At 38.5% G+C, this 12,281-nt stretch overlaps 1 protein-coding gene across 5 annotated transcripts in view; it reads right to left on the bottom strand.

The window, feature by feature from the left end:
- Window positions 1-12,281, bottom strand: part of FOCAD (focadhesin) — a 100,998-nt gene that overhangs the window by 18,295 nt on the left and 70,422 nt on the right. For all 5 annotated transcript variants that reach the window (XM_040089188.1, XM_040089190.2, XM_040089189.1 and 2 more), the window contains 7 exons: window positions 10,055-10,147; window positions 8,087-8,175; window positions 5,899-5,940; window positions 4,545-4,653; window positions 3,916-4,032; window positions 3,319-3,557; window positions 1,823-1,912 (listed from right to left, as the gene is read on the bottom strand). In XM_040089188.1, coding sequence (XP_039945122.1) covers window positions 1,823-1,912; window positions 3,319-3,557; window positions 3,916-4,032; window positions 4,545-4,653; window positions 5,899-5,940; window positions 8,087-8,175; window positions 10,055-10,147 — 779 coding nt within the window. The remainder of the gene's footprint in view (window positions 1-1,822; window positions 1,913-3,318; window positions 3,558-3,915; window positions 4,033-4,544; window positions 4,654-5,898; window positions 5,941-8,086; window positions 8,176-10,054; window positions 10,148-12,281) is intronic.

The raw sequence follows: 12,281 nt of genomic DNA, 5'->3' as shown, positions 1-12,281 counted from the left end.
AAGGTGATCTCTCACCAGCACACATCCACAATAGCTCTTATCGGTAGATGATTTTTTTCCTCCCTGACACTGCTTGTGGCAAGCTGCAAGCAGTCACATGAACATGGCTAACGTCTTAGGCAATATCCTAAGCTTCTCTTATCCAACTTAAAAATGGCAAGAGCTGCTGCTTTTACTCAGCTAGGTAAAAAAGAAACATCTGAGAAAACCTTCAGTCATATTTTTAAGGTAATGTTTTACAGTAACTGGGGATTAAGGATGATTTGGCACAGCTAGAAGACATGGAGGGGTGTCTTGGGAGTGCTATTTTTTTCCAGAGAAGATCAAACAAACATTTTTAAGTAACTGAATCATGATCTGAATTCATGAATAGCCAACAAAACAAGGACATGGCTTATATACAAGATCTCTAAATTCAAGCTTACACTACTGCTTGTTGACAAAACTACATAGAAAGAAAATGCAATTTCTCCTTAGAGCTATATTATTTTATGTTACTCGCAGTTATAAAAGACTTAAAACATAATCAGAAACCAAAGCAAGAATAAAACTTCAACTTTTCTGCTCCCCTTTTTGTAACTAACAATTGCTCTCTAGCTACCTTATTTGTGAGCTACATAAAATGAGCATTGAGGTATATTTCTTCTACATGGTATCTCAGATTTCCCAGCACATTTTAAGTGTTTTACTGCCAGAGTATCAGGTTGCAGGGAGTCCTGCCTTCCACTGGGGCAGCCTGAGTCTGGACAGTGCCAATTCCTCCTACATCTGCACTGCTCAGCAGATCTATACTGAAAACACGGTCAGCCTGTTTTTAGTGAAAATCAACAGTTTAGCAGGGGTGAAAACACTGGTGAAAATGTTCATGCCTCACAGCTGATCATGTCTGTGTCACACTGGATGAAAAGGACCTTCCTTTGGAGCAGCAGTTTATGAGTGTAGAAATGCAAAATTTGGACAACTCTGCAACATTTACAATTTTACATTACTTCTTTGCCCACAGAGAGAACTCATGCTAGACACTAACTTCCTCTTAAACTTTAAAAACCATAGTCAGCACAAAAAACTACTCCTCTCTTCAATCTTTCCTCCCTTGCTTGCCATTGTTTCATGTTCTTCTGGCAACCTCTTGCCACCAGAGGCTTGGCTCTTCTCTGATGCTTTGATCTCCAGCTAAAAGGCTGCACAAACCAGCAACAACAGGCATGACAAAGGGGTGCAGTGCAGTCCCAGTGTACTGTGTCTCACCCTGTGCCACTCAAAAGGCAACAGAAATCCTCACTAAGCTATACAGATTCACAGCCCAGTGATGTACAGCTGTGACTCCTCAGAGCTCTTCAGAAAGTGCACTGGAGAAAGAAGGCCAGAGGCAAGTGGGAATTATTGCTGTTTCTTTTGAACAGGGAAGAGCTGGCAGAGTAATGCTCAAAATCAAAGAAAATGCAGTCTCAATGAGACACTCAAGATACTGTGGTTCCTCCCCTGATTCGGAAGAGAAATTACTACTGTGGAAGAAACATGCTGCCACACTCTGTTAGTTGTGTCATGGCAACTGACACGTGTTTTACTGTGTTAGGAATTTCAAATCTTGAACGTAAAAACTTAAGCAATGTAGACCAAGTCTGTGACTTGTTTTAGGGAGCATGTGGCCCTCCAAAGGGCCTTTTCAGCCTGCCTGAGCTGGTGATTTATACGGAAGTACTCAGAACAGGTTGTCTCCTTATCCTACTCTTATACTATTCTGTGTAGAATTAAGGAAGAAGGTATGAATTTGAAAGGTAAAGTTCAAAATAAAGTATCATCAGTAATAAAAGAAACTCACTTGTACTCCAGGCTGGTGTCAAAGCAGCAGTCCTCCAACACATCCAGGGACTTCATGAGAACCATGTTCATCTGTTGACCAGGTATATTACTGCAAAACCAAACCAACAAAAAATCCAATGCCTGACAGTGGGAGGAGGTACCTGATAAAACATGATCTCAGCTAGACCTGTAACTACTTATAAGCTGAAAATTCATGACATTTCACACTATTAGCTCTGTCAATCTCTCTCCATTTCATTGCCTAAAAATAAAGATAAAAAAAGATTAAAAAAGAAGCGTTTACATCTCACTCCGAAGATATCATATGGACTCCCCTCTTATAAAATATGCACTCCATTTTCAAAATGAACAGGACCGCCTTAATAGAAACTAGCTCAATGATCTGACATCCCTATGAGTTTTGATTTGTTACAAAACAATGCTTTGAAGAATGTGTAAGATTAAGCTTTCTAATCATGCAGGGCCGTGGAAGAGTAAAACTAGTCCACAAGAAATGGTTAGATAAACGTATACGCATAACACCTCTCACCAGAGAAAAAACCACAAACCCCCCAAATATTGATTCATATACTCCAAAATACGGGTCTGATGTAACTTCCTTTTCTTCAAGAGTCTTTTAAGATCTGTATGTAGTTCAGTTGTCCCACTGACTAAACATCCAGAAGTAGTCTATTCCCAAATGATGTGACTGAGTCAGGGGCAGCAAAGCATCAAGACACCAAAGTATGAAGATTAGAACTCAGCAATGCTTCAGTGTTAACAAAAGCATGTGTCTTGGAAACATCAGTTTCACTGAGCAAATTAACAACTACCAATCAAATCTGTTTGGTACCTGTGCTTGTGTACTAATTAAACATTTTTTATGGGTATACAGGAAGACAAAATCCCTAGCAGCTGAGAAACTGGCTAAGTATGAAGCCAAACCTACTTCTTAATTTCTCTGGAATCACCAGAAATTTGCAACTGAGGCCAACCTTTCTGAAAAGGAGGCATTTTCTAACAACTTCAGAACACCTCTGTGCTGCCAACACAGCTGTAACAGCATGCTTTAAAAACAGTTCATTACCCTACTTCCATTGTAGCTCGATCCTCACATGTGTAACACACATCATGTAAGTGAACACTGTCACGTGTCCAGAGCACCACTTACAAAGGAACCAGTAAGAACTCAGAATTATTTTACAGTTATGTCTTCCAGCATAACTAGTCCCATTTAAAAGCATATGTGTTGTTCTTCCAGCTCACTGCTTTGCACTTTGTACCTTACGATATTATGAAAATTAATCACTCATCCTGAACGAATTACAAAATACCTAGGATAGCTCTGGAGGGGGCTAAAGTAGGGGAAAGACTGATAATAAGAGGCACCTTTTAAGAAACAATACAAAGCCCTTCAAGAATCATATGCCTATGACTTTAATACCTCAGAGCTTACAGCCACAGGCAAAAAAAAGAAGTTACTTTTGCAACAACATTCAATACAGTAGTTCTCACCTGACTTTTTCTTCATACAAACGTGACATGAACATCCCCAAACCAAGACCCATGTGGATTTGAACAGCCTGAGACTCGTCAGCATTTGGTTTCCCAGGTAACCTGTCAGTCAGCATACTTAGGACCTCCTCAATCTTCTCCTTGCATGATACAATGAAAACTGGCACCAGGAGGGACAAAGCTGTGGCTGCACAGGATCGAGCTATAATACTAGCAGTATTTTCACCTGAATAGGATTTCTAGAAAAACATTAAAAACATTAAAAAACAGTGTTTTTCTTACTCCTTTCCATGTAATAACACTCAGCATTTGAGGAATTTAAAATAAACACCTATAGAGCAAACAGAAGCAGCACAGAATGCAATCTGACATTCTTTGCATGTGGTTTTTACCATTTTGATAATAAAGACAAAAACTTTAGGCAAACACAAATACAAACAGAAAGCACAATAAAAGAAAATTAACTGGAGTAAGGTAAGTTTTGATTTTCCTCTATTCCAACTTCTGCAGCTCAAACAGAACCAGGAAACTTCATGATCAGAACTCCAGGTATGAAATACAGATATATTGCCTTGCCTTTAGTACTACAGCACATACCTGATAGAACCATGGGAACACCTGACCTTTAGGTTGGTAGCGGCTGTTCACAATACTCAAGAGGGTCTCTGTGACCATGGAAATCCAGTGTTTCACAGGAATAAAATCAGGTTCAGTCTATAAAAATCAAACCCAAATAGTCATCATTATTTTTTCTTAAATCAAGTTCTACCTAAACAGAAGCTCAGCTGCTGATATTGAAGCTGTGATCCACCATGAATGAGATTATTTTTGTCATTCCTGTGTAGTGTAAGTAGCACCATTTACTTGTCCATGCTGACTCTCCAGACACTATTTTTGATTGACTTCTACTCAGTGGAGCCAAAAATTATGAAATTATGAAAAAAGGGTTTGTCTGGCTTTCAGTGTCCATAGAGTGACCTCTGTCTCCTCTGTCAAAACAGTCAAATAGATAAGTTAGACATTATGCTTCTTGTGACAAGTGATGCACACTCTACCTGCTTCTGTATAGATCATAGCATCTGACAGATGGCATTCACTGAGTATGGTGAAATTTGAACTTGAAAATGTAAAGTACTTCACATCCACTTACCAGCCCCTCAAACACCTGGTCATATTACCTCTCTGCATTCCACGAAGAGAAGGAACCCTCTCCCAGATTCACTCACCTCAGGCACCCCTTCAGTGTCTGAAGAAAGGCTGCTTTCATATTTGGCTACAGCAACTGCAAGGCCAGTTAAAGCAAAAATAGAGTTTCCTTTCACCACTGGGCTGTCCCTGAACAGAAAAAGGCAAACAGTTAAGAAACATAAGAGAGATGCTGGCAACAAAACATATATCTCAAAGCAGAAAAGTTATGCTACAGCTGATCCAGGAGGGAAGGCCTTTTCCCCTAGCAACTTCATTGGACTCTCTTCTAGCTCAGCAGAAATCTGTTGTACTTCATCTTCAGGAATTAGAGAGAGAATGAAGAAGTCTTTCAGTCTTTTTTTTTCTTGTCTGTCTTTTATGTAAAGACTAGCACACACAAAGCTGTATAGAAACAGAAGCTTTTTTCTAGTACAATAAGGACTGCTACCCTACGGAGCAAGTAGCACTCGCAGAAATGCAGCAGTTGGTCTTAGCTAGTACCATTTCCATAGAGGACAAAACAAAAACATCTTCAAATGGAGAATGCTAGAGAGGCAGATGTCATTTCATTGCAACAGCATGAGAAGATTTAGCAGACCAGTCATTATTGAAATATCAGCTTAAAAAAAGTTTTGAATTATTTCCCTACACTGCAAAAACATTACCATCATGGTAATGGAAAATTATAGGATTCAAAGAGTACTAACTTCTGTGACAGTGCAAAACTTTCAGGAAATCAAGAAAGTAAATCTGCCACTAACAAAAAGGAGGGAAAACATAATCATGTTCAGTTTTGTAAAAGGAAATACATTGATATTCTAGTCATTCCCAGAAAAACACATTGCAATATAATCCTGATAGAACTCTCTTATGCATCAGTCTTCCATTTCTAAAAACTTTCTTGACTGCAATGTAAAAATATACCTACACTTCCAATCTAGCATTTATTCCAGATCCAAAGATGTCATTATTACAGTAAAAGTATTTTCTGGATTTCTATTTTGCTTTTTAAAACAAGAAACATGAGCCTTAGTGGAATGTCATAATTTGCATCAGTGAAACTATCTCCTCTCAGACAAGAGGTACTTGCAAATAATTGCAAGGTACTTAAGTAAGTTCTTTGCAGTCTCTCAGTATCTTTTGCCTTAAGTAATGTCCTAATTTATGCATGGAACCTTTGCTGACTTGATCTTCAGCTTTTAAAAGGCTACATTTCATTATGTACCTCAGAGAGAAACTTCTAAATCTACATACTCATGAAACCTGGATGCTTTATATTTAATGAAGGTAAAAATCATCTTAACAAGATCTAGGAGGAAAAGGAGTGGTGTCCCATTCTTTATTGAAAAGATGGGAAAAGATCATAATCTGTGATAATTTAACAGTTCTTACTTGGAAGCACCTTTGATAACATCAGTCAACATATCTCTGACCCTGCAAGAAAACAGAAAGAATTTATACCATGTTCATTATAATATACCATGAAGTCAGCTAAATTCCTCTTCTGTCTCACATGCACCTGTTCTAGATTAACAACTGTATCAGTTTATCAGAAGATGTAGAGCAAAATAATTATAAGCATTTAATCTGTAAGAAATCTATGCACCACCCCAAGTTTGTTCCTGCTCATGAACACCCTCAGTGTTTTATAAAGGACTCTTATTTGACTTAACACCACTTTTTGTAAAATGCTGGTTCATGCAATAGTGGTAAATATGCTTTTCGAGCACATCAACCACCTAAGTTTCCAGATCATTGTGTGATGTTCTAGCATAATGAAATCTGAATGTTTTATACTGGACACGCATTATAATTTATTCAACGCTTACTGTATTTCTGGAAACCACTACAGGCAGTTATGCTATGACATGGTATATAAACCTGAATCAATTTAAATTAAAGCCATAGGCACAGTTACAATTTCTTTCACATTATTGTAGTTGATTTATAATAGGCTACTTGTTTTCAATTGTTTTGTTTTGTATTCATATCCAGACCGAAGCAGAGAAGCAATCAATCTCCTACACTGAAAGATGTGGATGAGGAGAGAGATCCTCTATTCTAGAATACACAATTCTATCATGACCATTAATGTCATTCTACAGAAAAAGACAACTTTAGACTGAAAATGCATGTCTCCTAAAACAGGACTGTATGTTATAAGACTAAGTTACACTCTAGCTTTCAAAGAAATCTACCCTGATTTTCCTTCATAATCACACTGCTTTTGCACACAGTTTCGAAGCAACCACGCTAGAAGCATTCACAGCTTGGTAAATACCAATGCAAAATTGCAAAAAAAAATTTTTAAAATAAAAAAATAATTTAGAAAAAATAAAATCAAATCACAAAACTTACACAATAAAGGATTAACACTAAAATTTATACCACACTGTCCACAATTAGGTTACCCCAGTGAGCAAAAAAAAGTGCTTAACTGCTTCTGAAGTTAGGGCCCAAGGAACTGGGCCTGGTTCCCTTCTGAGGAATCAAGCAAATAATTGTGAACTGGAAAACGAACTAAAGCTACTACTGGGCTCTAGTTCATTTATTGCTTTGATTTTTTTCCTGATAAAGGGAATTCTGTTAATTTTTGATACAGCTTATATTATCACCATTTAGGAAATACAGAGCAGAAATTCTTTCACGAGAAATCTACAAAAGCAGCATTGCTACAGGCCTTTTTATAACCGATCAAGAAAGTTATCAGTCATTAATAAAGGATCTTTTCTACAACACTGTAGCGTTCTGATCTTACAATGCAACCCTGTATTCCAGAATTAGCTGGAATAAAACAGACACAAAATCTGAAATCTGAATTGACTGGGACTTAGTAATACACCTTTTTGATTGAAAGAGATAAAAAGCATCATTTTGACTTTGTACATATTTTGTTTCCAATGCACTTATGAACAAGCACAAAACCAGATATTTATACTGTCCATCGATAGGTAGGTTTTTCTCTTGTGAAGCCTCCCACTTCCCACTGTGCACTTCCTGACCATGCACATACATGGCTAAATCCTGACAGACACTTCTCAACTGACTGAAACAGAATTAGTGGAGGATAGGGATGAGGGTATGCAACATGCGTTTGCTTTTAAACAACATCCTCACACTCAATGCCAACTTACCATCAAGCCCACCACGACATGCATCAGATTGTGTCTTGGATTTCTTCCATCACGGTATTTTCAGTGGAACAGCTCATTAAACTCTCAAAGAAGGAAATCCTTATCTTTGCATAACCCTTCTCCTTAAACATCCTATAAAACCCCTGAATTCTTTCACTCTTTCCAGCTGTTCACTCTACAAAGCGTTCAAGCTCTGTAGAGGAGAAGGTATCTGTGAACCCATGCATATGGAAATCCTTACAGTTACCCAATAGTCTTTCTTTCCACTCCTCTCTTTCACCATGGTCACTTTATCTGGTGGTGGTTTTTGTTGTTGTTGTTGTTGTTTCCCCCCGCAATTAGTGCTCACACAGTCTTTAAACTTGCAAAAGTAAAGGCTTTAAAACCTTGTCCTCCTCTGTTCCCCTTACTTGACATTACAAGTGACCAGGAGCACACAGCCTTACCATAGCCAGGCTGTAAACTGTTTGTACTGCACCTCTTCAGGATCCTCTTTTCCATGTTTTAACTGCATCTCCAGCTCTGCCTGCCTCCCCTGCAGAATTGCAAAAAAAAGTCAGAAATGGATCTTAAACAATAACATTTATTTACATCATAAGATTTCTTCAGAGAATACTCTGGTAACACATGCAGCCTAACCTATGGGCTAATTCATAAGTGACTCTGGCTGTTTTGCATATGGGCTCCCACTGTAATATACAATACATTAAGGAGAAGAATCCTTAATTTTTTGTTCTGATTAAGAAAAACAAACTGCAGATGGCATAAATGACCACAAATACTGAGGCATCTATCTAGTACATGCAGAGCCAAGTTCCCTTGGGAAGGGCTACAACAAGCAGGGAGCGAGCTTTACAATAAGCCTGCTAGCTAAAATGGATTCCAACAGCAAAACATTGCTTTCTTGATGCTCTGCCTGAGGCAGAAATCCTCATTCTTTCACTTTATGTATCTCTGATCTCCCTGTGATTTCCTAAACCATTCTTTCTGTATATTTAAAGAGGTGATTTGCTCTCTAACATGTTATATAACATACATATATTATCTAAAAATATCTAAAGCAGCTCCAACGTTGTGTCTCCAATCGGGAGAACTATAATTTGTTTAAGTTGTTAATTACTGCTCCTTAGCAGATTATTAAGCCTTAAATGAAATAATACAGGCACATATGCTGGTTTTTTTCTGGTATTGAATGCTTGTAGTTTTGGTGTACATACCAACATGAAAATACAACATAGTAAATATTGAAAATCTAGGTCTCACTCAAGAAGTAACCCTCCACAGAGATTAAAGGAATACACAGAACACACTGACTAAAAATAAGGCAGTATTGCAGTTAGAAACACTGAATCATGTACTATCCAGACTACTCATCTTATACCGTAATCTCTTTTGGCCACCTCTGATGAAATGTACTACAAAAGCATAAGGATTAAGTAAGAAGCAACAAACATAGGCTCTACTGTCCTGTAAAATGGCAAGAAATGCTACAGATCCTTTAGAAAAAAAATCCAGTACATGCTAAGCTTCTTGTGAAATCTTGCCTTGAAAGGGAAGCAAAATAGGAAAGTAATTAAATGCAAGTGACAACGACCCCAAGACCTAAACCAGCAATTTGAATAGCTACTGCTTGGTTTAAGATCTCACATTTTGTTAATGGTCAAGATAAAAATTGTTTTGAAAATGTGAGAGAAGTGTATGTTTTGCTGCACAGCAAAACAAGGAGCAGTCAAAGCTTCTAGAATTCATTCAGCAATCTGAGCTGTTTGTGCTGAAAACAGCTGATGTGGCCTGGAAATACAAACAAATAAGCCATTCTAGCAGCAGAAAGACGGCATTCTAGAAAGAAGCTATTTGATAAACCTTTTTAAAATCATTTTCCTGTAGAAAATCAGATTATACTACATTGGTCTAGATACCAGGTCAGCGAACCTAATGGAAGAGAGAGTTTAAGTTATTTCCTAATAATTAGATAGGGTTGAAAAAATCGAAAGAGGTGCATCATACAGTGCAGCAGGATTACATGCTGATTAAGAGGAAGTTCTTTTTAATGACTCATCCATTGATAGCTTCTGTCTCCTTTGTGGTACTACTATTTCAAGCTTCCTACCCAAGCAATAGGTTAGTGTTCTAGCTAAAATTTAATCTTCCAAAAGTTCTAAAAATTGACACATTTTGACACAACTGACACATGAACAAACCTGCATGAACCTGCATTGTAAATAGAAACTGCCCTTCTACCAAGTATCCCAGATTGTGCTGTCAGTAGCTGAAGACTCATTTTTAAATGTTATAATTAAGCACCTCAAGCTTTACTTTTTTGTAACTTGTATGAGTGTTCTTGCTGGTAAAATTAAAACCCATACCACTTGAACAAGCATTAACGTCCACAGTATTATATACCTTGAAATTACCTGCAGGACTGCACTGTAAGTTCGACTCATAAATCCTAACCAGGCCTGTGGCAGGAGGATGGAGTGGTGCCATTCAGAAAGCTGAATATTCACCTGTGCAACACACCAGAAAGGTTAGAAGCAGTTACAGTAAGTCTGACATATACAGAATCTATGTTCTCCAGTCCATTATTTGCAGACAAACATTCACTCATTTCCACGGGCCATTACACGTGGCTGTAGGAAACTAAAATGACCATGTACTTTATTCTCCTTTCTAATCTTACACACACCAAGTTACTTTCAACTTCATTACCCAGGCCAGTCAAAAGTGGTTGCTTCAGGTAGTGCAACAAATAATTGATCCCAGAGAGACAGTGGAACCATGTGAGGCAATAAGCACAACACTTAGCAGCACTGGCAAATGTTTCTTCATTGTTTGTGAAGATCTTAGATGTCTCTAAAAGCAGAACCGTTAACCAAGATAAATAACTGTATCCTCGCCTTGTATCATTATTTTCCGGAGTCTTCCTTCTTATTCACCTCTATTTTATGCCCCTAATGATCTAGGTAAAGTAGCCAGTATTCTTTCTTCACTTGGATTTTACGTTGAAAAACAAAGGACCATCCTAAAGCTCCATGCCCACTGCTTTCAGTGATTCTGAAAGACTTATGAATGAGTACTAACAGACCTATACAAAGAAAAACATTCTAAAAGTCAATCCAAAAAGATAACATACTCCATCTTGCAGACAATACAAATATGACCTGTAGTAAAAAAAGGAAATATCATCTTAATAATGACTCATGAACACTAGTCCTCCCTTTGAGTTAAAATTATATTCACACCTCCTGCTCATCTCTGCTTGTCAATTGCTCCAAAAGTTTATGAGCAGTCAAGGTTCCAATTAGAATTGCTTTCTTTGGGTTCCTGAGGAATCTGCAGCAAGTCCAGTCTTCCCCTCTGGCTCTACTCTGAAACTATTTTAGACTTGTGCATTAGACTATTTAGATTTCTGCTGGTCAACAGACAGCTAAACATGAGTCAGCATGTGCCCAGATGGCCAAGGCGGCCAACGGCATCCTGGCCTGGATCAGCAATAGTGTGGCCAGAAGGACCAGGGAAGGGATAGTCTCAGTGTCCTTGGCACTGGGGAGACCACACCTTGAATCGTGTCTTAATTTCTGAGCCCCTTACTTTAGGAAGGACACTGAGGTGCTGAAGCATGTCCAGAGAAGGACAGCAGAGCTGGTGAAGCGTCTGGAACACAAGTCCTTTGAGGACTGGCTAAGGGAGCTGGGGCTGTGTAGTCCTGGAGAAAAGGATGATCATTGGGACCTTATTGCTCTCTACAGGCACCTGAAAGGAGGGTGTAGCCAGGTGGGGATTGGCTTTTTCTCTGACAGTTAGGGACAGGACAGGAGTACATAGCTCAAGAAGTGTCAGGGAAGGTTCAGTCTCGACATCAGGAGGAATTTCTTCATGTAAGAGCTGTTAAGGACTGCATGGACTGTCCAGGAAGGTGGTGTATTCACCATCCCTGAAGGTGTTCAAGAAATCTCTGGATGTGGCCCTAGGTGCTATGGTCTGGTTGAGAAGGCGGTAACTGGTCAAAGATTGGCCCTAATGGGGTCTTCTCCAATCTAAATGATTCTGTGATTCAAGTTTAACTGGCCTCAAAGTGATTTGTGAAGTTCACCATGTAATCCACACTTGTGAAAGACAACAAAAGCAGTCCTGCAAAATACTGCAGGTATTCACACAGGAAATAATTACAAAGCTTGAGGCATCTTGCAACACTTCAAGCATCTAGACAATATGGTCTACCAGGAACACCTAAAATTTGTGGATGTGTTTGATGACAACAGAACTGCTGAGGTGCTTTTCATTAATTAACTTTCTTCATGGCAGTAAACATTTTGCATGCATGTGGAATATGAGGAAGGAAAGAAGGAACTGAACACTTTCACAAAACAAAAAACACTCTAAATTCATCTACAACTGAAAATGACTGGACATAGTGCTGAAGATTTTCATACAAGCAGTACTACAATCTGCTATTTCTGTACAGGAAACCAGTAGCCTTTACTTGTCATCTATCACTGGATATCAAGGGTAACCACAACTACACTAAGTGTTGAGTAATTCATACTAGCAACCACAGGCAAAGGTGACAAATGAAGTTCAGACTTATTTAAGTGCACAACTTATGTGAAATAAGAAAATATTGGCTGAGTGGGAAGGTGC

This window comes from Hirundo rustica, chromosome Z (assembly GCF_015227805.2).
Source record: "Hirundo rustica isolate bHirRus1 chromosome Z, bHirRus1.pri.v3, whole genome shotgun sequence".
Lineage (NCBI taxonomy): Eukaryota > Metazoa > Chordata > Aves > Passeriformes > Hirundinidae > Hirundo > Hirundo rustica.
This window is presented reverse-complemented; position numbering and strand designations above follow the sequence as displayed.